Here is a 25,036-nt window from a genome sequence, read left to right as displayed (position 1 = left end):
CCGTATTCTGTTCATGGTAATCCTGTCCCTCAAAATCCCCTCCAACAGTTTACCCACCATTAACTTAATGCTCACCGGTTTCTAGTTCTCTGGCTTTTATTTGCAGCCTTTCTTAAATAATGGCACCACATTAGCCATCCTACAGTCTTGCTGCACCTTATTTGGGGCTGCTGATGATGCACACATCTCAGCGATTATCTCTTCCCTCACTTCGCACAAAACTCTGGGAAACACCTGATGAGGGCTTGGGGATTTATCCATTTTTATGCATTTTAAGACCACCAGCACCTCCTCATCACTGTTTATTTCCAAGTGTCCTAGCTTCCATCATAGTGAAAGTTAAAGATTTCTTTTTACAAAATACACCGAATTCCCCAATTTACACAATTTTCAGACCAAGGTTAACAGCATTGGCCAAGTTTCTGTACTTAACAGTTAATATTTATTACAAATAAAGAGTTGCCCTACAGCTAACAGTTATGTACCATCAGCATGTAACTTTACCAGTTAAAACTCTAATCCCCTTATAAACTTCTTCCTTCACAAACATACACAGATAGAGAATGGGAAGGAAAAACATAGACTTCACTGAACTGGAAAGCCGTTTAGTGGTCTTTATTCACAAAATCTCCTGAGATTATTCTTGTGTTGATAGGAATGCTGTATCTTCTTCATCCTTCTCCAAGACTTTCAATGGTTTTAGGTCCGATGCTGGTTCACCATTACAAAATGTCTGACTTGTTGATTAGAATTCATGGCTTATAATAACTGCTGGAGGAAGTCTGAAGCTGTCTATATATTGTACACAACCCCAAGCTGTTCAATTACCTGGAAACCAATCATTTAGTTGTTGTAGTTATAAAGCTTTTAGCATCAATGACTGATCCACAAACCAATTAGTAATTTGTTGCCAACCAAAGATCCATTTGGACATAACCCTTTGAGTCCTTCTGAGGATAGGTCACTGGACCTGAAATTTTAACTCTGATTTCTCTCCACAGATGCTGCTGGACCTGCTGAGATTTTCCAACAATTTCTGTTTTTCACCCTTTTGACTCCAGCTCATCTGCGAACTATCAATTATTGCTGGTAGTGGCAACTATGTACACAGTGTTTACAATGAGTGTCAGGTTATTTGCTTTCAAACATATAGCAATCCTTGGTTTTAAAATAGTTAGCTCATTACAGTCTACAATTAAAAATACAGACCGTCTTTACAAAAGTTCATATAACATATAGATTAATCAAATTGAAGATTACAGCTTTTTTTTATTTTCTGATAGGTCATGAAATTTTCATCAGAAAGTGTAACAGCCTTTATTGCTGTCCTTGGAATCCTGTCCATCATTGCACAAGTAAGCATCCAGTTGCCTCATAGGGTACTAAAAGAATTTTCTCTCCTCCTCCTCGCACCACTCTTTACTTCAAAATAGTATTGGTATATATGCTGAATCTTTTCAGGAGGCTGGCTCTTGTAAGGTACTGGTACAATTTCTCTCCATGTTTACAGTGAATGAAAGTTCACCTAAGTATATCTGGAGGCAGTTTGAGGATTGAGATCCAACAACAGTGAAGGGATAGCAATATAGTTCCAAGTCAGGCTTGTGTGGCTTGGAGGAATACTTGCAGATGTTGGTGCTTCAGTGCGTCTGTTCTGGTCATCTCCAGACAATATCTTTACCAGGCAGAGTCCATCTGCTAATCAATCAGCAGTGTCCTTGCATGTAGTATAAATGTTGATTTTTCTTTTTCTCCCTTGAATTGGTATTAAGGATTGTCTAGTTGAGTGTAAGACAAAAGCTTTGGTAAAAATTCTTTCTTTTCAGCAATAATCCAGTTTTATTTTGCAAAATAGCTGTTTGGATACAAAAGATCTACCTTATCAAAGCTTTTCATCTTGAATTCATCCAGACAATTTCACAGAAATATCAGTTAGGAGAAAACAGCATTTATGCTGTTGTATAAGTGTTGATTTTCCTTTACTGTATTTCTTACAAATGGTTCTATAAATGTAATGTCAAGGTTTGAGTGCCTTTTTTCAGTAATTTATTTATTCAATTAATTTAAATTCTTTAGCTGCTGCACCTGGATTATTGACAAAGTAATCTAGCAATCTAAAATTACTAGCTTAGTAACATGATCCCTATAATACTATACTTTCAAATACTGGTTCCCAAACCATGGCAAATTGACCAAGATCTGATGGTTATTTCAAAATCGCTCAATGAGCATTCTGGCTAAGTTTGCAAATGATAGGTGGAGGGACAGGTAGCATTGGGGAGGCATGGAGACTGCAGAGGATTTTAATAGGTTAGGAGAGTGGGCAAACAAGTGGCAGATGGCATATAACATGGTAAAGTGTACGGTTGTGTACTTTGGTAGGAAGAATAAAGGCATGGACTATTTTCTAATTAGTGAGAAAATTCAGAAGTCTGAAGTGCAAAGAGACTTGGGAGTTCTAGTCCAGGATTCTCTCGAGGTAAACTTGTAGGTTGAGACAGTGGTTAGGAAGGCAAATGCAATGATGGCATTTATTTTGAGAGGACATGAATATAAAAGCAGGGATGTACTTCTGAAGCTCTATAAAATTCTGGTCAGGCCACGTTTGGAGTATTCTGCACAGTTTTGGGCCCTATGTCTCAGCAAGGATGTACTGACCCCAGAGTGTGTTTGGAGGAGGTTCACGAGAATGGACCCTAGAATGAAAGGCTTAACATATGAGGAACATTTGAGGATGCTCTATAATTAATGACGTTTAGAAGGATGAGAAGGGATCTATATGAAACTTAAAGAATACTGAATGGCCTGGACAGAGTGGATGTTGGGAAGATATTTCCCTTTTTGGGAGAGATTAGGACTTGAGGGCACAGTCTTTGAGTAAAGGGAAGATCTTTTAGATCAGACACAAGGAAAAACTTGTTCAGCAAGAAAGTGGAATCTATGGAATTCGTTGTCACAGAAGGCTGTGGAGGCCAGGTCTGAGTGTATTTAAGACTGAGATAGATAGGTTCTTAATTGTCAAGGGGATCAAGGGTTACAGGGAGGAATGGGGATGAGAAATTTATCAGTTATGATTGAATGGTGGAGCAGACTCAATGGGCTGAATGCCTAACTTCTGCTCCTATATCTTATGGTCTTTTGGTCTTACGGTCTTATGCTTCACCTAGCCTCCCCCCATTCCAACACAGCAATTTGCTGCGGTCACAAGTTCTGCATGCATGTTCTGTTGTTAAGATATTGGGATATTTCTCACTTCCTTGCAACAACATCAATGGTCACTTCTTCAGCTACTACACCTTTTCTCTTTGGAACTCTAGCTTTGATAGCCTTTATCTTGCCATTGTCCTACTTTCCGATCATTTGAAAAATACTCTTCTCAATAATGCCTTTGCTTTGTTCCCAGGCTTCTATCTTTTTCCCCTTTTCACTTACGAGTAGTACTTTCCAGATTGTTCCTACGCATAAAGAGCATTGAAAAAATTTAATAAGCTGAAATTGTTGACCCTCAAAGCAAACTTAAATGTTAATTGCATTTCTATTTCAGACAGCTGTCCTGAGTTTGCTCATGCGATCCATTGGGAATAAAAACACTATTCTGTTGGGGTTAGGATTCCAGATGTTACAGTTGGCTTGGTATGGCTTCGGCTCTGAGCCTTGGTATGTAACTTGAACCTTTTCAGAGATTTAACGATCCTTGTAAACCCTTTATATCTACCTGCACACTGTTGAGAATAATTGTTTATTTATATATTTCTACCTAAACATCATCTTAAAGTTTTCATTCTATTTCCAGCAGCACTGCTACTTTTTGTGCATATGGTATATATTGTAACTTATAGATATTTTCTAACCAACTAGCGAGGAATATTAAAACTGAAAATAAGAACTTCTAAGACTTCTCTCTTCCTTTTTATATATTTAAAGTGAACATAAGCTGCTTAGAAAAATGAACCTGGGGAGATAGTAATGGGGAACAAAGAAATGACAGAGAAGTTACTGATATTTCGTGTCAATCTTTATGGTGGAAGATGCTTCAAGCATCCCATCATTACTAAAGAATATGGGGGAGCAATTAAGTACCATCATCACAGATAGAGAATTGGTATGAGATAAATTAATGTGGCTAAAGGCAAATAAATGCCCTGATACTGATTCTAGGATCCTAAAAGTAGCAACTACAAATAAAGTGGATGTATTGGTTGTAATTTTCCAAACATCCTTGGTTTCTGGAGAAGTACAGAGGGATTGGAAAACAGCCAATATACACAAAAGGGAGGGAAGCAACGGTTGGAAAAAGAAATGTCGGAATCCATTGTTAGGGAAGTAATAGTAACACATTTGTAAAATCATAATCTAATCAAGCACAGTCAGCATGGCTTCACAAAACAGAAATAGTGTCTGATTAATATGAATTTTTCGAATGTCTAACTAGCACAGATAGAGTGGAACCAGTAAATTTGTTGGATTTGGACTTACAGAAGGTGTTCAACAAGGCACTCACAAAAAGTTAAGTCATAAGATAAGAGCCCACAGTGTTGGAGACATAATATTGGCATGGATAGAGTTGGCTATTGGGCAGGAAACAGCAAGTGGGGATAAGAAGTTCTTTTTCAGGTTGGCGACCTGAAACCAGTGAAGGTCAAAAGGAATTAAGGCTGGGACCACAACTACAATTATGGTTAATGATTTGGAGGAAGGAAGAAAATGTATAGTAGCTAAATTTTGGCATAACACAAAAATAAGTGGAAAGTTGCGAGAGGGATACGAACAAATTACAGTGATATTATATGAGAAAATATGAAGTTGTTCATTTTGCAAGGGAGAATAAAAGAACAGTATTTAATTGGAAAAATCTGCAGAAAGCTGCAACATAAGGGGACTTGGCACATAAAACACAGAAAGCCAGCACACAATCAGGAAGGGTAATGGAATGTCAACCCTTATTTCAAGAAGGTTGGAGTGTAAGAGAAGGTAAGTCTTACTGAAATTGTACAAAGTGCTGATGAGACTACATCTGGAGTTTTGTGAGTAGTTTTGGTCTCCTTATTGAAGGAAAGATATTTAATTTGAGGCAATTCACAGACTATTCATTAGGAAGCTCCCTGGTATGGAGGGACTGTCTTATGAGTAAAGGTTGGAACTCTGTCATTGAAATTTAGAAGAATAATTGTGATCTAAGTGAAACATGATTCTTAAGAGACATGACTGGGTAAAGGCCAAAAGGATGTTTCCCTTCTGGGATAGTCTGGGACTGGAAGGCATAGTCTCCAAAAAAAGGTGCTAAATTAAGACTGAGATGAGGAGAAATTTCATCTGAAGGTTGAAAGTCTTGCCATAGAGAGCAATAGGGCAGGATATATTTAAGGTTGAGATAGATAATCAAGCATTAAGGGTAAAGGGCAGGAAAATGGAGATGAGAAATGTTAAATCAGCCAGGAACCAAATGAATGGCAGAGCAGACTTGAGGGGCTGAATAATCTGTTTCTATGGTCTTCTATCTAGTGCTGTTAATACACACCTGTAGAGCACAAAATCAGTTTCCACTGTACCCATCTGTATATTCTCTGTCCAGAAGCCAACTTCCAACTGGTGAAGAGTCCAGGCCTTTGTTTTTATTTTAATCAACCCAAGAAGAGATGTTACGACATAACCCTACAGCACGTGGTACTTGATCCATGGCCTAGTGGCTCCGGTTTGGACATGACCACTGTACCACAAGATCCCCAGTATGTTATTTGTTGCAGATATTTTCTAATTAACTACTTCAGATTACAACGGGATCTTGATCAGATGGGCCAAAGGACTGAGAAGTGGCAGATGGAGTTTAATTTAGATAAATGAGAGGTGCTACATTTTGGGAAAGCAAATCTTAGCAGAACTCCTAATGGTAAGGTCGAAGGAAGTGTTGCTGAACAGAGACACCTTGGAGTGCAGGTTCATAGCTCCTTGAAAGTGGAGTCACAGGTCGATAGGATAGTGAAGGTGGCGTTTGGTATGCTTTCCTTTATTGGTCAGAATATTGAGTACAGGAGTTGGGAGGTCATGTTGCGGCTGTACAAGACATTGGTTAGGCTCCTGTTGGAATATTGCGTGCAGTTCTGGTCTCCTTCCTATCGGAAAGATGCAGTGAAACTCAAAAGGGTTCTGAAAAAATTTACAAGGATGTTGACAGGGTTGGAGGATTTGAGCTATAGGGAGACATTGAATAGGCTGGGGCTGTTTTTCTGGAGTGTCGGAGGCTGATGGGTGACCTTAGAGACTATTATAAAATCATGAGGGGCATGGATAGGATAAATAGACAAAGTTTCTTCCCTGGGGTAGGGGAGTCCAGAATTAGAGGGCATAGGTTCAGGGAGAAAGGGGAAAGATTTGAGACCTGAGGGGCAACTTTTTCACACACAGAGTGGTACGTGTATGGATTGAGCTGCCAGAGGAAGTGGTGGAGGCTAGTACAATTGCAGCATTTAAAAGGCATCTGGATGGGTATATGAATAAGAAGGGGTTGGAGGGAAATGGGCCGGTGCTGGCAGGTAGGACTAGATTGGGTTGGGATATCTGGTTGGCATGGACAAGTTGGACTGAAGGGTCTGTTTCCGTGCTGTACATCTTTATGACTCTAGTTCAGAGATGTTACTGTACACCTCTGGAGCAGGTGGGACTTGTTCCCAGGTATTCTGGCTCAGTTAGGGACACTAACATTGCACCAATTCATTTTATGCTCTACTCTATATTCAGAGGTGCTGTTACATATATCTGCATGTTTTTTCCCCCCATCACTAAATAACTGGTGTGTTTTTAATCTTAACAGTAGATTAACCCTACTTCCAATTGAGTAATTTCTGTACAAAGCCTATTAAGGGCAATGTAAACTCAAGGGAAGGGGGAAATAACAAAAATATTTTTATATCCAGAAGTGTTATCATACATATCCAAATGACCTTCCCACTATCAAATTGCTAAGAGCACCAATATATAGTGATAGATGTAATTGCTTTCTCGGTCGGTGGGGGGGGGGGTTTCCATATCAATGGCTCTAGGGTTAATGTGCCACTTCATAATTAATCCAATTAACATACTGGAAATGTAAAAGGTTGAAATAAAGTTAATTTCACTGCCTCATTTCAATTTCATAAAAATGAGAAATTGCACATGGAAATATTGTTAACCTCATCAGTATTGTTTTTTCTGCAATAGGAAGTGTTTCAAATCCTGTACAGTCAACCGCTTCCCATATCTTTTATCCCCTTTCCTTCAACATTATGGAGCCTAACTTTAATGTACATTGACTGTAGGATGATGTGGGCAGCAGGAGCAGTGGCAGCCATGTCCAGCATTACTTTCCCAGCAGTGAGTGCGCTGGTGTCGAGGAATGCTGATCCAGATCAACAAGGTAAAATTTATTTTCCTTTAAGAATTGGTGCTGTAGAATTTCAGTTTAAAATTTTAAATTGGCTTAATAATTAAGATCATTAATGATAAGAAGCCTATCTTAATGCCACTTTGGCAAAATTGTGAATTTCTATTTGGATTCTTAAAAGGTACAACTAAAAAGGGCCAACAAGAGAGATCATGCACCTGTATTTCTTGGCCCCTTATTCATCAGGCCAGTAAAAAGCGTGACAGCATTATTCTAAAGAGAAAACATTTTATAGAAGTGCTTTTAAGTAATAATTTCTATAAAAGCTGCTTATGCTAAAAGCTCTTTTTGCTGTTTCTGTTGGACTTCAACTGATTTTTTTTTTGTGCCACAGTTGCATTTGATGCTCAGTAGAATTCTCCCTCCAAACAAATTTTAGTCAGTGTTCCACCTTTTTGCTTGGTCTTGATCAGGTTGGTGGAGGATGAGATGATGCTGGATAGGATGGAGCAGAGATTTGTAAAAACCTTAAACACTCTTAATGACAACTGAAGATGCCATCAATTTCCAGACTTTGCAATAGTGAGTCAATACCCTGTCTTGAATCACCTTTTTAAAGTTTTTTTTAGATTTACTTTCGGCCTAAGATTCTCAAGCTTCTGATACATCAGCAGAGCATATCATCAGAATTACCTTCTTTAATGCATAACAAATTTAGACTGCTATTTATTTGGCAGCTTAAATTCAAGAGGTGAATTTGAAAAGCGTAATTTTTGATTTTGGTGCTTAGTAGTTGTACTAGTAGTAGAGTTAGAGTCATACAACAAGGAAACAGACCCCTTGGTCCAACTTGTCCATGCTGATCAAGTTTCCCCAAACTAAACTAATCCCACTTGCCCACGTTTGGCCTATATATAAATCTTTCCGATTCATATACCTGTCCAAATATCTTTTAAATGTTGTTACTGTACTTGCATCGATCATTCTCTAGTAGTGCGTTCCACATACAAACCACTGTGTGAAAAGGTTGCCCTTCAGGTTCCTTTAAAATCTTTTTCTTCCCACCTTAAAATTATAGTGTCTAGTTTTGAACTTCCCAACCTTAACGAAAAGATCTTTGCTATTCACCTTATCAATGCCCCTCATGATTTTATAAACTTGTACAAGTCACCCCTCAACCTCCTAGGTTCCAGTGGAAAAAGTCCCAGCTTATCCTGCTTCTTCTTTATAACTCAAACACGCCAATCCTAGCAACATCCAGGTAAGTTTTTTCTGAACATTCTCTAATATCCTTCCTATAGCAGGGCAACCAGATCTGTACACATTATTCCAAAAGTGGCCTCACCAATATCCTGTGCAATCTCAACATAACATCCCAACTCCTGTACTCAAAGGTCTGAATATTGAAGGCAAGTAAAATAAATGCCTTCTAAAACATCTGTCTAGCTGTGATACAACTTTCAAAGAACTATGTACCTGAACTCCTATGTCTCTGTTTGGCAACACTATCCAGGGTCCTGTCGTTAAACTGCCTAAATTCTGCCCTTGTGCGCATGATCAAAATGCAATATTGAGACTCCTACTGAAAGCCACCTTTACATTTTTTTTAAAAAGTGAGCATTATTTTCTCATTAATTCATTTAGTTTGGTTTGGGTCTCATTAATAAGGGGAATGTCCTGAAACGTACTCTCTCATTCTCTTTTGCATCACGCACCAATATTTCACTTATGTCTAAAGACAAAATATTTTCCAAAAGGGAAAGAACCTGGACTTCCAATTGATCTTGGTTTAGATTATAAACAGCTACCCTAATCTAGATTTCCAAATGAAATAGTTCAATGATGATGCTAGAATATAGCTTCTGTTAATTTGTAATTTAATAGCTATCATGGGAAACAGTCTGTTTGTTTATCACTGTTTTAATATTCTTTTTGAACTACCAAGTTACAATTGTTTATAGGTGTTGTTCAAGGAATGGTCACAGGAATTAGAGGGCTGTGTAATGGCCTGGGGCCTGCACTTTTTGGGTTTATATTCTATATATTTCACGTGGAACTAAATGAAGTACCAGAGAATGATGTGTCATTGGACAGTATGAAGACAGATGGCCATTCTCAGCAGGTAAGATATGGGTGTTTACAGAGCACTGTTAAGCAAGTGCTAATTCTATAATATTATAACTGTGGTCATCTGTAGTTATCGTTTAGACTTATGGAGCAATGTTAAATAAAAGTATGTAATCCTGATTCCTCCTTACTTAGACTGCATGTTCCATAGGTGTGAGTTTTTTTTTTACTGTACATGTAGATGAATACTTTATTCCTATGGTCCCATCTATTATCTTTAAATTTACGCATGGTACTTCAATGTCTAAGTTGCTGATCTGCGATGAAGTACAGTATTGAGTCTTTTCAACTGAAGTTTTTGAATGGCCATTTTAAGAATTAAGAATGTTATCTCAACATACAAAAACATATTCAAGATTTTTAGACTTTACCAGGGTAGAATCACAGTAAATCCCAGTCTTTGATAGCCACAAGACACATTCCAGATGTTTTGATTCTGAGGAGGCTGAACCTCATCCATTTTCTTTCCCTTCCTAACTTAAATCTGAGGATAGTTATACAGTACTTACCCACCCATTATTCCATATGCTTGAAATAATTGTGTAAAATCACAGTTCTGAGATATTTCATTTTACTAGCTCAGCTACTCAGATAATAGCTACTTTTACAGTGATTAATGTCACTTAAATCTTGGTTTGTTGTTTGTATTGTGGGGTTAAATATTTTTCCTTTCTTCCCCCTCCCCCTCCTAAATAGAGTTCAATAATTCCTGGACCACCATTCTTATTTGGAGCTTGCTCAGTGCTATTGGCCTTGCTTGTTGCCTTGTTCATTCCAGAATACAGAAACAGGTCATTAAGACCTAGCAACTGGAAGAAACATATGAATAGCCACAGTCATCCACACAGTCCACAGGTTCCTGGTGATGCTAAAGAACCTTTACTTCAGGACACAAGTGTATGACCACAGGATGTATTTCAGTACCCATAGTAACTTATGATGAACACTGAAAACAAACTGTATTGGCTACAGTGTTAAAAAAAAAGACAGTTCTGGTGCTGACCTATTAAATAATCCAGTATTCTGGGTGTTGCAACTCAGGATTGTGTTGATCCTGTCAAGATTACAAACTTGTTGCAGTTATCGTGACCTCTGCATACTGGAATTGAACAAACTTTCAAGAAACAAATTTTACAAGTATTTACTAAAACAAGCCCTTGGAACCTGTATTGTTGAGGATTTCTGACTCTATACTTTGTGGCATGGCTGGAAATGAATTGTCATGTTAAAGTTATTCAACACTTGCATTTTAAAAAAAACTATCCAAATGGTTGAGTGACAAAGTGAGAACCGAAACTGGTCATTCCACACTTCACATTGAGGTATTTTGCTGTATATGGCTCGAGATCATCTGTCCTACTGCGATATGGAGAACTTGTCCAGCATCCATTTTAAGCATTACAGCCAGGGTGGTTAGATGCTTAAGTCTTAAATATTATAGAAGCACTTGAACACGTTGAAAACTGGTTGCCAGTTTATCTGCAAGAATACTCAAGGCAGTATGACTGGATAAAGTCAAAACATTGCATGTGGTATTTCTTTCCACTCTTTACAAAAATGATGATTTTATTTTTTAAGCTAGCTTTGAAAGTTAAACTGTTTTATTCAGCCGCTTTGTCTCAAGTATCATGTTGATGAGAATCTTTGACCAGGATTGGTACTGGAATACCTTACTGTTATAGGCAGTGAAATGTATAACTCATTTCCACTTTCATCAGCAAGCTAGTCTTAAAGGCAGTTTGTCTTAAATGCTAATAGTTTCAAATCTTTACCAGATGCACTGTTAACTGTGGTTTTGCCATGTAAATCCAAATATTAAAATTTAATGCTACCCTTCCTATGCCTTGAGGTTTTGTTTTTTTTTAAAATCTGGTTACAATGAATGGTATTTATTTTGACTTCAAACTGAGTTATGTTGTTCATTGAACGTTAAGCCTTGAAAATGACATTGTTTTGTATGTTAGAATGTCTTCTTAATATAGTGGCCTTTTTAGCAATATGTTCCATTTTGTGATAAATAGAAGTGAAGTTAATCACTGTTTCAGTTTTGCAATATCAGCAGACTTAATGTTTGTGGGTATTGGAAATGTAACGAAAACAGTATTGCTTTTTGTAAAATAATGTCAATACATTTATAAAGTAACTCCTAAAGTAAATTTCATTCTGTGGTGTTATTTTACTTAATGCCTTGTTTTACTTGAATCTGATGACCATAAGAAATCTCAATGTAAATATGTACTGTAATATTTAGATTTATTAAACTAAATAACAATTAAAGCCGAGTATTTGTTTCTAACTTGACAACTCAACAGTAAAGGTGTTATTATATCAACTAGTCCCTCGCTGAAGTGATTTCAAAACTTGCTTAAACTTTTCTAACATGTTGGTATTTCTTGATCTCATGAGTAAGCCAATCATACTGTACCAGTAATTGTTTCATCAATGTGTAGGTTTTTTCAGAGTTCTCTGAACCTGTTATTGCTCTGATTCTTGATGTGTACTTAAACTCTCTGCTATCCTAAACCAAAGTTTCTAAAAATTATGTAAATAACTGGTTATTGAAACTATCATGGTAATCATATTTTGCACACAATTTGTAGAACTTAGTTGCGAACAGTGACTTTAAACATATAAAAATAAAAATACAAATTTGAACATCCATTGCCATGTTCTGTGACAAATAGCAACTAACTGTAAATGATACTGCAATACCCTGAAAACAGGTGCAATATATAAAAGACTATTTACAGGTATTTACAAAAAAGGAATACACTGCAGGCAACCTCAACTGAATAGATTGCCACCTTCCATGTCAAACAAACAGTCAACACCTCAAATTACAAGAAGCCAACTCGGCCAATTCTAAAATATCAACTAACTGAAGGTAAATTATATAACATTATTGTTCCATCGCCTAAAATGCAATTAGCTGATTTTAAAACAAACTAAAAATGAACCAAGAGTCAATAGGAATATAAAAGCATTTATTTAATTTTTATTGGGCATTACTGGTTTTTGCTTGATAGTTTATACATTTGTTTCATCCCAGTATTGTCTTAAATGCCACACCATTGTATAAATTTTCTAACAAATATGTAAATACGTATCATGTTAAAAATACCTGGCATATGTCATCAGAATTAAGTCTCATCAAAAATGCCATATTTGACTTACGACCAAAAGTTAATTTTCCAAACTTCCTTTTGTTATTGATATGTATCAGACCTTGATTATACAGGAGAAAAAGAAGTGCCAGTCTGCCACTTTAAACATTCATTCCCTCCACCACCAACTCAGTGGCAGCAGTGTTTATTTCATGGTATACAGTGCATCTTGTATGTTTAAAGAAAAACGCCATGCCTTCAACAACCTAAGTAGATTAAACCCCCAGGTCCCTCTGTCGCAGCATGCTTTTGTAGAACTGTCTATTTAAGTCTACATTGTCTCTCCCTTCTAATATCACCCCACATTTTCCTTTAATAAATTGCAACCGGGCAGACAAGTGGCAATTTATTAGTGGTATTCTCACTCTTTGCTGCACCTCCAAATTCTGAAACTTTACACTGCACTCCAAAAGCCAATTCAATTATATATTAAAAAGTCTTTCCTTACCCATCTCATGGGTTTCTCCATAATTGCCAAATTCATTTTTAAATCCGTTCAAAACAGTATAACTTGCAGCAATAGCTTTGAAGAAACTAAAGTATCTATTTCCCATCAGTCAGTCCAGATGTTAGACTAGCCAAACTTTTCTCTCAATATTTGGAGTAGGGGAGCCAGTCAAGTTAACTGCAGAATCAGGATGGTTCCAGTTCTTGTTCACAGAAATATGTAGAAGCTGGAGGAAGATGTCCAGGTTTTGCCATTTGTGTTCCTATTGTAGATGAAAATTATTTCAGGTGTTAATAAATAGTATTATGTGTGAAGAGTTTTGCGGAATAGCTTTCCAATGTTAATTACTTTTAGATCTATGCACAAGTTTAATATTGCAAATGTGCTATTAGTTATCAAATATTTTAATTCCCACACACCCAAGCAATGATACAATAAATACTTTTATCACATGTTTTCCACAACCATAAAATGAAATTTCAAAGTGCAAAATAACATTGTAATTTGGGAGGCCAAAGAATAAACAATAAAACAGCACTAAAGTAAAAACTATTACGGATAGCTGTATCCAGCTAACCTGAAGACATTGCTTGAAGCTCAGAAATGTTAGGATTTAAGATTCAAATATCCCTGTAAGGAAACTGATCACATATATTAAGTCTGTCAGAGATACTATTCTTACCGGAATTGAATATACTGTGAGCAGACAGTCCTCGTAGAGGAATGCTATCTTGACGCTGCTTAAAATACTTTGATCCTAAATCAAAGTTACTATAAGGAGAAAAACAGAACCAAAAAAAAAATAAAGATTGACCAAAGTCTAAATATGGTTATGCAATTAGTAAGATACAAGTCATAAATGCCAAAAATAAATTTCACAGTAACACACTTTTCTTTGTCCGGTGATGGAGCTGTGCATAATCCAACTGGAAATTTGGGTTTTGAAGTCATGGAAGATGTACTTGAGTTTAAAAATTGTGTGTTAGTCTGAACCTGTCAAAATTGAAAAACATATTTGACTACAGATGTGATTGTGACCAATAAAATAGTTAAGCAGCTTAATACAGAATTTTAGACCAAAAAATAAAGTTAATATTTGGAAATTAAGAATAATGTGACAGCCCAAAATGAGCTTTTATTTCCACAGGAGTGTTCTTAAAAAAATCCACCAAAAAGCCACAAAAGCTAAAGAAAAATTATTTAAATTGTTGATTACATCGCTTCTCCAGAATTCCATCGCTGTTCCACTGAGTAAGACAAGTGGGGAGTTACACAAAATCATATTGCACAGAAAAAAGAAAATTCAAATGGGATGGACACTATATTTCTTTATTCTTAATACATCAATAAACTGATTATTAGTGAAATCTAACAAATAAGATTTTCCTTCTAAATTGAGTAAAATGTTTCTGAACTGTTTGTTTCTTATATTCTGCCATATGATTTAAGCAACACATTAACCAAGCCCTGAAGTGTTCTGTGCTCATGATGGTGCATTAACAATGCATACTAAAGAACCAGTGCCTAGTGAAAAATAGACAGGCTTTCCCATGCCTTGGACTGACCATTAGCATTAGGAAGACAAATGCATTGGTTGAGATGTTCCCATGCTGTCATCTATCAGCACTGATAATGTGCCACTGACTGTTGTCAGTAGCCTCACATATCTCGGCTTCACAATCAGCAATGATTGCAATTTGGTGCTGAAATCAACAACAGCTGTGGCTTTTGCATCATGTGTATGTCCAAGCTGAGCAGACGTTTGTGGAACAGTAGCAACCTTACTGAGAAACTAAATGGCAGGTTGACCAAGCCTTAATCCTTAGCAGCCTTGGCCAGTGGTAAGAATGTACAGGATATGTTCAGTGGGAGGAAACGGTTGAGCAGTTTCCAGCTTCACTGTCTCAGATATTTTCTTGGTATCTTTTGACAGACCAAGTTATTAACTCACACATCTTCGAGCATGTTAATTCCATCAGTTTATGCTCATTGATAAGCCATTGCATCTGCTCTGATTTTGCCAGATTCATCACATGAACAATGGTGATATATCTTTTGCATGGGTGAATTGGTCACTGTGTCCAAACCCAGATGCTAAAAAGACACATGCAACTAAAAGATAGATGGCAGATATTGACAATGTTAAGTGGGAGACAATCACTGATAGCTGTGACCTCTGGAGGCTGACTGTTTTGCAAATCCATTGATAGAGGTTAGCAGAAACAAAATGCTCAGCTTGCCAGGAAGGGGGCCCAGAAAAATCAGGCCAACAAATTGTGCATTTTTCTCACCCACAGTTGTCCTCTGGAACTTCTCTGCCACACCAGGCAATGCTCAACTTGGTTGACCACCACAGTGCAAGCTGTTGGCTTACAAAATAGAAGGTATCACCACCAACTAAAAATGGAAAAGTATCATCGATAGTCACAGTTGAGGTGCCGGAAGACTGGACGTTGGCTAACATGGTGCCACTGTTTAAGAAGGGTGGCAAGGACAAGCCAGGGAACTATAGACCAGTGAACCTAACGTCGGTGGTGGGCAAGTTGGAGGGAATCCTGAGGGATAGGATATACATGTATTTGGAAAGGCAAGGACTGATTAGGGATAGTCAACGTGGCTTTGTGCGTGGGAAATCATGTCTCACAAACTTGATTGAATTTTTTGAGGTGGTAACAAAGAGGATTGATGAGGGCAGAGCGGTAGATGTGATCTATATGGACTTCAGTAAGGCGTTCAACAAGGTTCCCCATGGGAGACTGTTTAGCAAGGTTAGATCTCACTGAATACAGGAAGAACTAGCCATTTGGATACAGAGCTGGCTCAAAGGTAGAAGACAGAGGGTGGTGGTGGAGGGTTGTTTTTCAGACTGGAGGCCTGTGACCAGTGGAGTGCCACAAGGATCGGTGCTGGGCCCTCTACTTTTTGTCATTTACATAAATGATTTGGATGCTTGCATAAGAGGTACAGTTAGTAAGTTTGCAGATGACACCAAAATTGGAGGTGTAGTGGACAGCGAAGAGGGTTACCTCAGATTAAAACAGGTTCTTGACCAGATGGGCCAATGGGTTGAGAAGTGGTAGATGGAGTTTAATTCAGATAAATGCGAGGTGCTGCTTTTTGGGAAAGCAAATCTTAGCAGGACTTATACACTTAATGGTAATGTCCTAGGGAGTGTTGTTGGACAAAGAGACCTTGAAGTGCGGGTTCATAGCTCCTTGAAAGTGGAATGGCAGGTAGATAGGATAGTGAAGGTGGTGTTTGGTATGCTTTCCTTTATTAGTCAAGAGTATTGAGTACAGGCGTTGGGAGGTCATGCTGTGGCTGTACAGGACATTGGTTAGACCACTGTTGGAATATTGCGTGCAATTCTGGTCTCCTTCCTATCAGAACCAAGTTGTGAAACTTGAAAGGGTTCAGAAAAGATTTACAAGGATGTTGCCAGGGTTGGAGGATTTGAGCTATAGGGAGAGGCTGAACAGGCTAGGGCTGTTTTCCCTGGAGCATCAGAGGCTGAGGGGTGACCTTATAGAGGTGTACAGAATTATGAGGGGCATGGATAGGGTAAATAGACAAAGTCTTTGCCCTGGGGTCAGGGAGTCCAGAACTAGAGGGCATAGGTTTAGGGTGAGAGGGGAAAGATATAAAAGAGACCTACGGGACAACGTTTTCACACACAGGGTGGTGAGTGTATGGAATGAGCTGCCAGAAGAAATGGTGGAGGCTGGTACAATTGCAACATTTAAGAGGCATTTGGATGGGTATATGAACAGGAAGGGTTCGGAGGGATATGGGCTGGGTGCTGGCAGGTGGGACTAGATTGGTTTGGGATATCTGGACGGGTTGGACCGAAGGGTCTACTTCCATTGCTGTACATCTCTATGACTCCATGACCTACCTTTGGTCCTAAGCCTTGCTCATGCGACATTATGTAGTGTGGCTTCATACCAGTGACTGTAAACTGTTGTGACAAAGATGGTACCGCAGAGGTAACTGGACAGTTGGAACCAGAAATGATTAATAAAGGATTTTTTTCAAACTGCAATGAATGAAAAAATAAAATGTCACACGAACTATTCCATACATCCATGACAAAGGTATAAATGGTGCAAGTTTTGAACTTCAAAAACAGCACATATTAAAGTGCAATTGATTCAGAAGATTACAACAGCTAATTCTCTATTTTAACTAACAATATCACTAAGGTTCCGCTTAGAAATAAAATGTTTGGATGCCTCAAAGAAACCGATCTTAAGAGTTCCTGAAGTTGTATTCATTTAATAAAACACAGAAGACTTACTAGAACAAAGTATAGTTCTTCCTGATATGAAGCTTTAAAACTTAAGCAGCTTTTCTTGTTCCTCAAAACTTGGTTACTAAAAACACCATTTAAAAGTCATAGGGACCACAGCCTACATTTTCCTCTAAAGATGTGTGTGTGTTGAGAGTGGTGTGTGGTTGGATCAAATTTTTCCTAATTCAAAAATAAACTCCCAATATTTTCCTCCACCTTTGTCAACGATTCTAGTCACCTTTCGTTTGTTATTCACGCCATATCTAAATGATATAAGAAGTCAGAATTTGGGTGACTTAAGGTTTTTTTTTTCATTTCTTTCTATTCCACAGACCAGAACAAGGACTTGCATGAAATATGTTTTTGGTCAATAGGCAGCAGGAGGACATATGGACTGCGAGACATGTTCTGGCCACTCATTTCTTCCCAATCTTCCAACTTGTCTTAATGTGTGGCTAGCCTTATTACAGAGATAATGGCAAACTTCAATCCCTCATAGCTTGGGGGTTGCTTCCCTTTAAATATCCCCCTGTCCATTTCATCACTGCAAAGACTGACTTACAAAACCGCAGAATAGCCCTCTCCCAAAGTGGCAGAGTCTTCAAGAAATTTGACAAGTAGTAAAAAAATTGCTATACCCCCATCATTAAAACCAATCGTAATCACACCTCCCACATAATTTTGAAAGACTACTGAAATATTTTTATTCTTTATACTTCTGTTCTAAATATATAAAAATGCTTTGGAATGGTGGCTATACTTACCATACTGGGATGTACAGTTCCTCTTTTGAAGTAGTTATTAATTTCAGAAGCAGACATGATCCCAGATGTTCCTGTTATCTCTTGTTTCCTTTTCATTTGATTGTCATTAAGTTGTTTGTTGAGCCACGTAATTACTTAAGGGAAATTAAAAATAAACATTCCAGAGTAGAAAGTGGTAAATACAGTCCTTCATTCAGGAGGATAGGGAAGTAGAAAGCAGGAAAATATAGGCCAGTTAGCTTGACATCTATCATGGGGAACGTGTTAGAAACAATTATTTTTAAAAAAATTAAAGATTATCACGAAGAGTCAGCATGTAGTAGAAAAATCATGTTTGTCCAATTTATTACAACTCTTCGAAGGAGTAACCTGTGGATAAAGGTGAGCCTTAAGAAAGTACTAGGCTTGGCATTCTAGAAGGTATTCAACAAGGTACTGCATAAAAATAGTACTGCACAAAATAGGAGATCATGATGTGGGGGTAGTATTTCAGCCTGGGTATGCAGAAATCACTGTCTTTCGGAATTGCAGGATTGATGAGTGGAGTCACGAAGGGAGCTGTGCTGGGGCCTCTGCTTTTAACAATTTATACCAAATTACTTAGACAAGGGGACTGAAGGCATGGTAGCTAAATTTTGCAGATGAATTGCAGAGAGGCTTTGGAGAGGGTGCAAATAAGGTTTACCAGGATGCTGCCTGGACTGGAGGGCTTGCCTTATGAAGAGAGGTTGAATAAGCTTGGACCTTTCTCTCTGGAGAGGAGGAGGAAGAGAGGTGACCTGATCAAGGTATACAAGGTAATGAGTGGAATGGATAGAGTCAATAGCCAGAGACTTTTTCCCAGGGCAGGATTAACTGGTACGAGGGGTCATAGTTTTAAGATATTAGGAGAAAGGTATAGAGGGGACGTCAGAGGAAGAACTTTTCTATGTTCTATGAAATAAGAGCTAAATGAATAAGCAGAATCTCACCAGGTAATAAATCAACGATCAAGTACCTGAAACACATGCATTTTGTACAAGCTCAAGCAAATTATGAATTAAATACATAGAACGTAGAAAGGTACAGCACAGAATGGGCCCTTTGGCCCACGATGTTGTGCTGAGGATTATTCCTAATGTAAAATAAAATCATCTAACCTACGCACCCCTCAATTCACTGCTGTCCATGTGCATGTCCAGCAGTCGCTTAAATGTCCCTAATGTCTTTGCTTCCACCACCATCACTGGCAACGCATTCCATGTATTCACAACTCTCTGCATAAAGAATCTACCTCTGACATCTCCTCTATACCTTTCTCCTAATATCTTAAAACTATGACCCCCTCGTACCAGTCAGTCCTGCCCTGGGGAAAGTTTCTGGCTATTGATTCTATCCATACCTCTCATTACCTTATATACCTCGATCAGGTCACCCCTCTTCCTCTTTCTCTCCAGAGACAAAAGTCTGAGCTTAGTCAACCTCTCTTCATACGACAAGCCCACCCGTCCAGGCAGCATCCCTTCTTTGCACCCTCTCCAAAGCCTCTGTATCTTTCCTATAGTGGGGCAACCAGAACTGGACACAATATTCCAAGTGTGGTCTCACCAGGGACTTGTAGAGCTGTAGCAAAACCTCTTAAACTTGATCCCCCTGTTAATGAAAGCCAAAACACCATATGCTTTCCTAACAACCTTATCCATTTGGATGGCAATTTTGAGGGATCTATGTACTTGAACACCAAAATCCCTCTGTTCCTCCACACTGCCAAGAATCCTATCTTTAATCCTATATTCAACGTTCAAGTTTGACCTTCCAAAATGCATCACTTCGCATTTATCCAGGTTGGACTCCACCTGCCATTTCTCAGCCCAGCTCTGCATCCTATTTATGTCACTCTGCGGCCCTCAATACTATCAACGGCACCTCTACTTGTGTGTCATCCGCAAATTTACTAACCCACCCCTCAACCTCTTCATCCAAATCATTTATAAAAACTACAAAGAGCAGAATCCCAAGAACAGAGCCCTGTGGGACACCACTCAACACTGACCTCCAGGCAGAATACTTTCTATCTACAACCACTCTCTGCCTTCTGTCAGCCAACCAATTCTGAATTCAGATAGCCAAATCTCCCGACTTTATGAATGAACCTACCATGGGGAACCTGATCAAATGCCTTGCTGAAGTCCATGTACACCACATCCACTGTTCGACCTTCGTTAACCTGTCATGTCACTTCCTCAAAGAACTCAAGAGGATTAGTTAGGCATGACCTGCTCCTCACAAAGCCATGCTGACTGCCTTGAATTATGCTTTTCCAAATAATCATAAATCCTATCTCTCAGAATTCTTTCCAAAACCTTGCTGACCACAGATGTACGATTGACTGGTCTGTAATTGCTAGGGATTTCCCTATTACCTTTCTTGAAAAGAGGAACATCATTCGCCTCCTTCCAATCCTCCAGTATGACTCCCATGGAGAGTGAGGAAGCAAAGATCTTCGCCAGCGGCTTAGCAACCTCCTTTTTCACTTCCCAGAGCAGCTTGGATAAATCTGGTCTAGCCCTGGGGACATACCAATTTTAAATGTTTGCCAAAATTTCCAGTACATCAATTTCATTGTTTGCCAAAATTTCCAGCACACAGTTTAGACATTATTGAGGGAGGTATAGTCATGGGTCACTGACACTTGTACTGGAGAAAAAGGGAGTTGTCCTGTTTGGATAAGTTCCATTTCAACCAGGCTGGAATCAGAGTCCTGCCAAATTATGTAACTAAGGCTGTAAACAAAATACAAGAATATAAGGAATAGGAGCAGGAGTAGGGCATTCAGCCCCTCAATCCTGCCCTGTCTATCATTCAACAAGATCATGACTGATCTGCCTGAGATCTCAACTCCTTTTTCTTGCCAGCTCTGTATTGCAGTCAACTGCATGATATTTCAAAAATTTATCTACCTCCTCTTTAGAACTCTTTCCATCTAGCTTTTACAACTCTGGGTACAGAATTCCAGACATCGAATATCCTCAGAGTCGAAATTCATTCCTACCTCAGCTTTAAATGATAGTTGGACAATAATGGGACAGTGTCCCCAGGTCTGAGATTGCCCCACAAGGAACCATCTTCTCTACATCTACCCTCTCAAGACCTCTCAGAATCCTCATGTTCCAATAAAGGTCACCCTTCAGTCTCTTAAACAGTAATGAATAAAGGCCGAACCTGTTCTTGATAAGTCAACCTTTTCATTCCAGGAATTAGATTAATGCATTTCATTTGAACAGCCTCCAATGCCACTATCTTTTCTTAAAAACGGGATGAAAACTGTACACAGTACTCCAAATGAGCCTCATCAACACAATGTATAGTTGTAACAATAAAGAACAGAGGAAAGAATTCAGAAGAATGAATACTAATGAGAAAAGTCAAGGCATGAGAGCAGTATGGGACAGGAGGTGACAGGTAATATTAATCATCAAATAGCAAGGTCCATGCAAAGAATATAATTAAAAAATAAAACTAAAGGCTCTGTATGTGAAAGCGCAAAGCATTCATAACAAGATAGACTAAGTAACAGCACATATTGAGATAAATCAATTTTAACTAATCGTAAGGTGACCAACATTAGATTAGATTCCCTACAGTGTGGAAACAGGCCTTTTGGCCTAACAAGTCCACATTGACCTTACGATGAGTAACCCACCCAGACCCATTCCACTATCCCATATTTACGCCTGACTATGGGCAATTTACCATGGCCAATTCACCTGACCTGCACATCTTTGTATTGTGGGCGGAAACAGGTGCACCCAGAGGAAACCCACGCAGACATGGGGAGAATGTGCAAACTGCACACAGACAGTTGCTCCAGACGGAAATTGAACCCAGGTCCCTGGTACTGTGAGGCAGCAGTGCTAACCACTGAGACACTGTGCCGCCCAACATTATTTTCCAGTATACTAAATGTTTCAAAACAATAGGTAGGATGGAAGAGGATAATAAAGGATAACATAAAGGATTTTGGTCTTTATTTCAAAGGGAATGGAGCATAAAACTAGGGAGGCGTTACAAAAATTATACAAATCATTAGATGGACCAGATTTGGGCCTCTTATCCAAGGAAAGATACACTGGCATGGAAGGCAGTCCAGAGAAGGTTCAGTAGGTTGATTTGGGTACAGAAGGACTGTCTTTTGAGTACAGGTTGAGCAGATTGGGCTTTGTACTCATTAGGCTTTAGAGACATGAGAGGCAACCTCATGAAACATGCGAGGCTCTTAAGGGGCTTAACAGGGCAGATGAAAAGAGGTTGTTTCCCTTTGTTAAGGGTCAAAGACCAGAGGGCATAACTTTAAGTGTTGTCAATTAAAGAAAGACGAGGAGGAATTTCCACATGAAAGTAGAGTTATCAGATCAGCCATGATCTCACTGAATACCAGAACAGACTCGATGGGTGTAAAAGTCTACTTTTGCTCCTACTTCATATGGTCTTTTCAGTGGGAAAAGATGCTGGCTCAGAAGATCAGGTAGAATTAGAATGGATAGGGATTAGAAATTAAAAGGGTCAGAAAACGGTGCAGGGAATAGTTTATAGACCCCTTAATACAAATAGACAGAATATCAAGCAAGTAATAAATTTAATTTGTGATGAAAAAGAGCAATGTAACATTTGTACAGTATATTTTCAAAGGGACTGGACATAACAAATTGGCAAAGGTGGTCTGAAAGGTAAGCTTTTGTGAGTTTTCTGAAACAATACATTATGGAACTAATTCAAGGTAAAGTCACTTAAAATCTTGTGCTGTGTAATGTGGCAGGTATAATTGGTAATCTCACAGGAGAAGATCATTTGCCAAAAAAGGTGAATATAACACAATTGAATTCTGTACCACATTTGAAAGTGATGGGTCATACACAAATTTAAAAAAAAGAGTCAAAAACAAAGGCTGATGGGTCAAATAGCCCAAAGTATATCTGGAGCTTTGAAAGAAACAATTCAAAGTTACCAACCAAAATTTATTCAATTAAAAAGGAAAATTCAATGAAAAATCAATTCATGGTTTAGTTGTGAGTTAATGATAGTGTTTTGAAGGTAAGGGGTACCTTTAAGAGAGTGGAAAAGCTAGCAAGCACTGAGATAGACACAGAGAGTCTGGAACAAAGTAACAATGTAACGCTTGGTCAGAACAGCAAGCACTGGCTGGATTGCTATGAGACAAAAACAAATTCAAATTTAAACTGATAAGCTGAATTATGTCCCCCCCAAAAAAAACAAACTCCAATCAAGTTTGAATTTAGTATTTTGACAATATTAGAATCCCTACAGTGTGGAAGCAGGCCCTTTGGCCCAACAAGTCCATACCGACCCTCCGAAAGGTATCCCAACCAGACGCATTCCCCTATTACTCTACATTTACCCCTGACTAATGCACCTAACCTACACATCCCTGAACACTATGAACAATTTAGCTTGGCCAATTCACCTAACCTGCACATCTTTGGATTGTGGGAGGAAACCAGAGCACCAGAGAAAACCCAAGCAGACATGGGGAGAATGTGCAAACAAGGCAGCAGTGCTAACCACAGGGCAGTTGTGCCGCCATGACCATGTTAAGACCAATGAAATGATTCGATGCCTTGGGGTATAAGACCGGGAAAAATTGAACAGTTGGAGGAGAACTGCCAAGCCACCAACATCTGCACAGTGCTCGTAGAATAGCTGTCTTAAAAGGGTACCTTTATCAATTGATGACCTGTGAAACAGAAATCCCTAAGAAGAAGAAAAGAAGACAGAGAAAGATACAAAGAGAAAATTCAACAGCTGGGTGGTTTTGAAATTTGAATATTTGGTAAATCTTAATCAAGGGTTTTATCAGACTAGTATTGTAGAGGGGAAGGTAAAAGATAACTTTAGATAAATGAATTGTAAATAGTTGTTAGTTAATTATTCTCTGTTAGGCTTTAAAAAATAAAGTTATTAGTTTTTACTTTAAATAGTGAATTTTAGGATAGTTCTTTGCCTCTCGATTTTAACAGATTACGGCCCAGGTTAAATCATTCCTCTGTTGCAGGTTTAAATTTGCGGGGATGGGAGCGGGGTGGGGGGGAGGTATCAATAGTATTCAATCAAAAGAAGAAACAATGTCACGAACAGTGCCAGTAAATTTGAGGATTGAGTGTGTTTTAGAAAGCTTCAAACACTAACTAAGAATAGAACATGGGGATAAAACTACTCAGGAATATAAAAACAGATGATTTCAGGAGCTTTAGAAGTTCCTGAGAGGAATGTCCTAGGCCCAATCATCTTCAGCGATCATCCTTTAAGATGCAAATAGAATGGAATGTTAATTAAAGAATTCAGCATTCAGCATAATCTGCAACCCGTCACATCTGTGTCCACCCAATATTCATGCTTGGATTCACAATCGCAAGCAATATTCATGCCTGGTTGTTGTGTGGCAATGAGCATTTGTAACAAGAGAGATTGATTTTCATCAGTGTTATAATTGCTAAACCAGCACGATCAACATTTTGGGGTTGACCACAGAAATATTGTGAATACAAGAGCGGGTCACAGGCTTGGAATTCTGTTGTGACTAACTCACATCCTGACTCCCAAATGCCTATCCAGGAGTGTGATGGAATACTCTCCACTACGCCTGGAAGAGTGCAGCTCCAACAATACTCCAAGTGCTTAACATTGAGCAAAACAGGCCATAAAATACCTTAAACATTCACTCCATCACTGGCATGAGCTACAATGCACTCAATCAAAAAGGTGCAAAGCAGCAACTCACAAAGGGTTCTCCAACAACCCATTCCAAACTCACATTCTCTACCACCTAGAAAAACAAGGGCAGAAGATGCATGGAACACGACCACTTCCAAATTCTCTTCAAAGGCATTT

The 25,036-nt window shown here is 38.5% G+C and overlaps 1 protein-coding gene and 1 pseudogene across 2 annotated transcripts in view; one reads left to right on the top strand and one right to left on the bottom strand.

Annotated features, from left to right (window-relative positions):
• slc71a1-1 (solute carrier family 71 member 1-1) overlaps positions 1-11,761 on the top strand; it is a 30,068-nt gene extending 18,307 nt beyond the window's left edge. Inside the window, exons 8-12 of the mRNA XM_043699694.2 lie at positions 1,284-1,355; positions 3,545-3,657; positions 7,293-7,390; positions 9,319-9,479; positions 10,181-11,761. Coding sequence (XP_043555629.1) covers positions 1,284-1,355; positions 3,545-3,657; positions 7,293-7,390; positions 9,319-9,479; positions 10,181-10,387 — 651 coding nt within the window. The 3' untranslated portion in view covers positions 10,388-11,761. The remainder of the gene's footprint in view (positions 1-1,283; positions 1,356-3,544; positions 3,658-7,292; positions 7,391-9,318; positions 9,480-10,180) is intronic.
• A 690-nt stretch (positions 11,762-12,451) lies between these two features.
• LOC122554073 (spindle assembly abnormal protein 6 homolog) overlaps positions 12,452-25,036 on the bottom strand; it is a 45,617-nt pseudogene continuing 33,032 nt past the window's right edge. The window contains exons 14-18 of the transcript XR_015758007.1: positions 18,152-18,285; positions 16,992-17,132; positions 13,986-14,089; positions 13,779-13,867; positions 12,452-13,358 (exon numbers count right to left, since the gene is read on the bottom strand). The product of XR_015758007.1 is annotated as a spindle assembly abnormal protein 6 homolog (transcript). The remainder of the gene's footprint in view (positions 13,359-13,778; positions 13,868-13,985; positions 14,090-16,991; positions 17,133-18,151; positions 18,286-25,036) is intronic.

The sequence above is a fragment of the Chiloscyllium plagiosum genome, unplaced genomic scaffold, assembly GCF_037043375.1.
Source record: "Chiloscyllium plagiosum isolate Xiang-an unplaced genomic scaffold, Cpla_swu_hap1 HiC_scaffold_9, whole genome shotgun sequence".
Lineage (NCBI taxonomy): Eukaryota > Metazoa > Chordata > Chondrichthyes > Orectolobiformes > Hemiscylliidae > Chiloscyllium > Chiloscyllium plagiosum.
The sequence above is the reverse complement of the archived record's forward strand: the minus strand, read 5'-3'. Positions and strand labels throughout refer to the sequence as shown.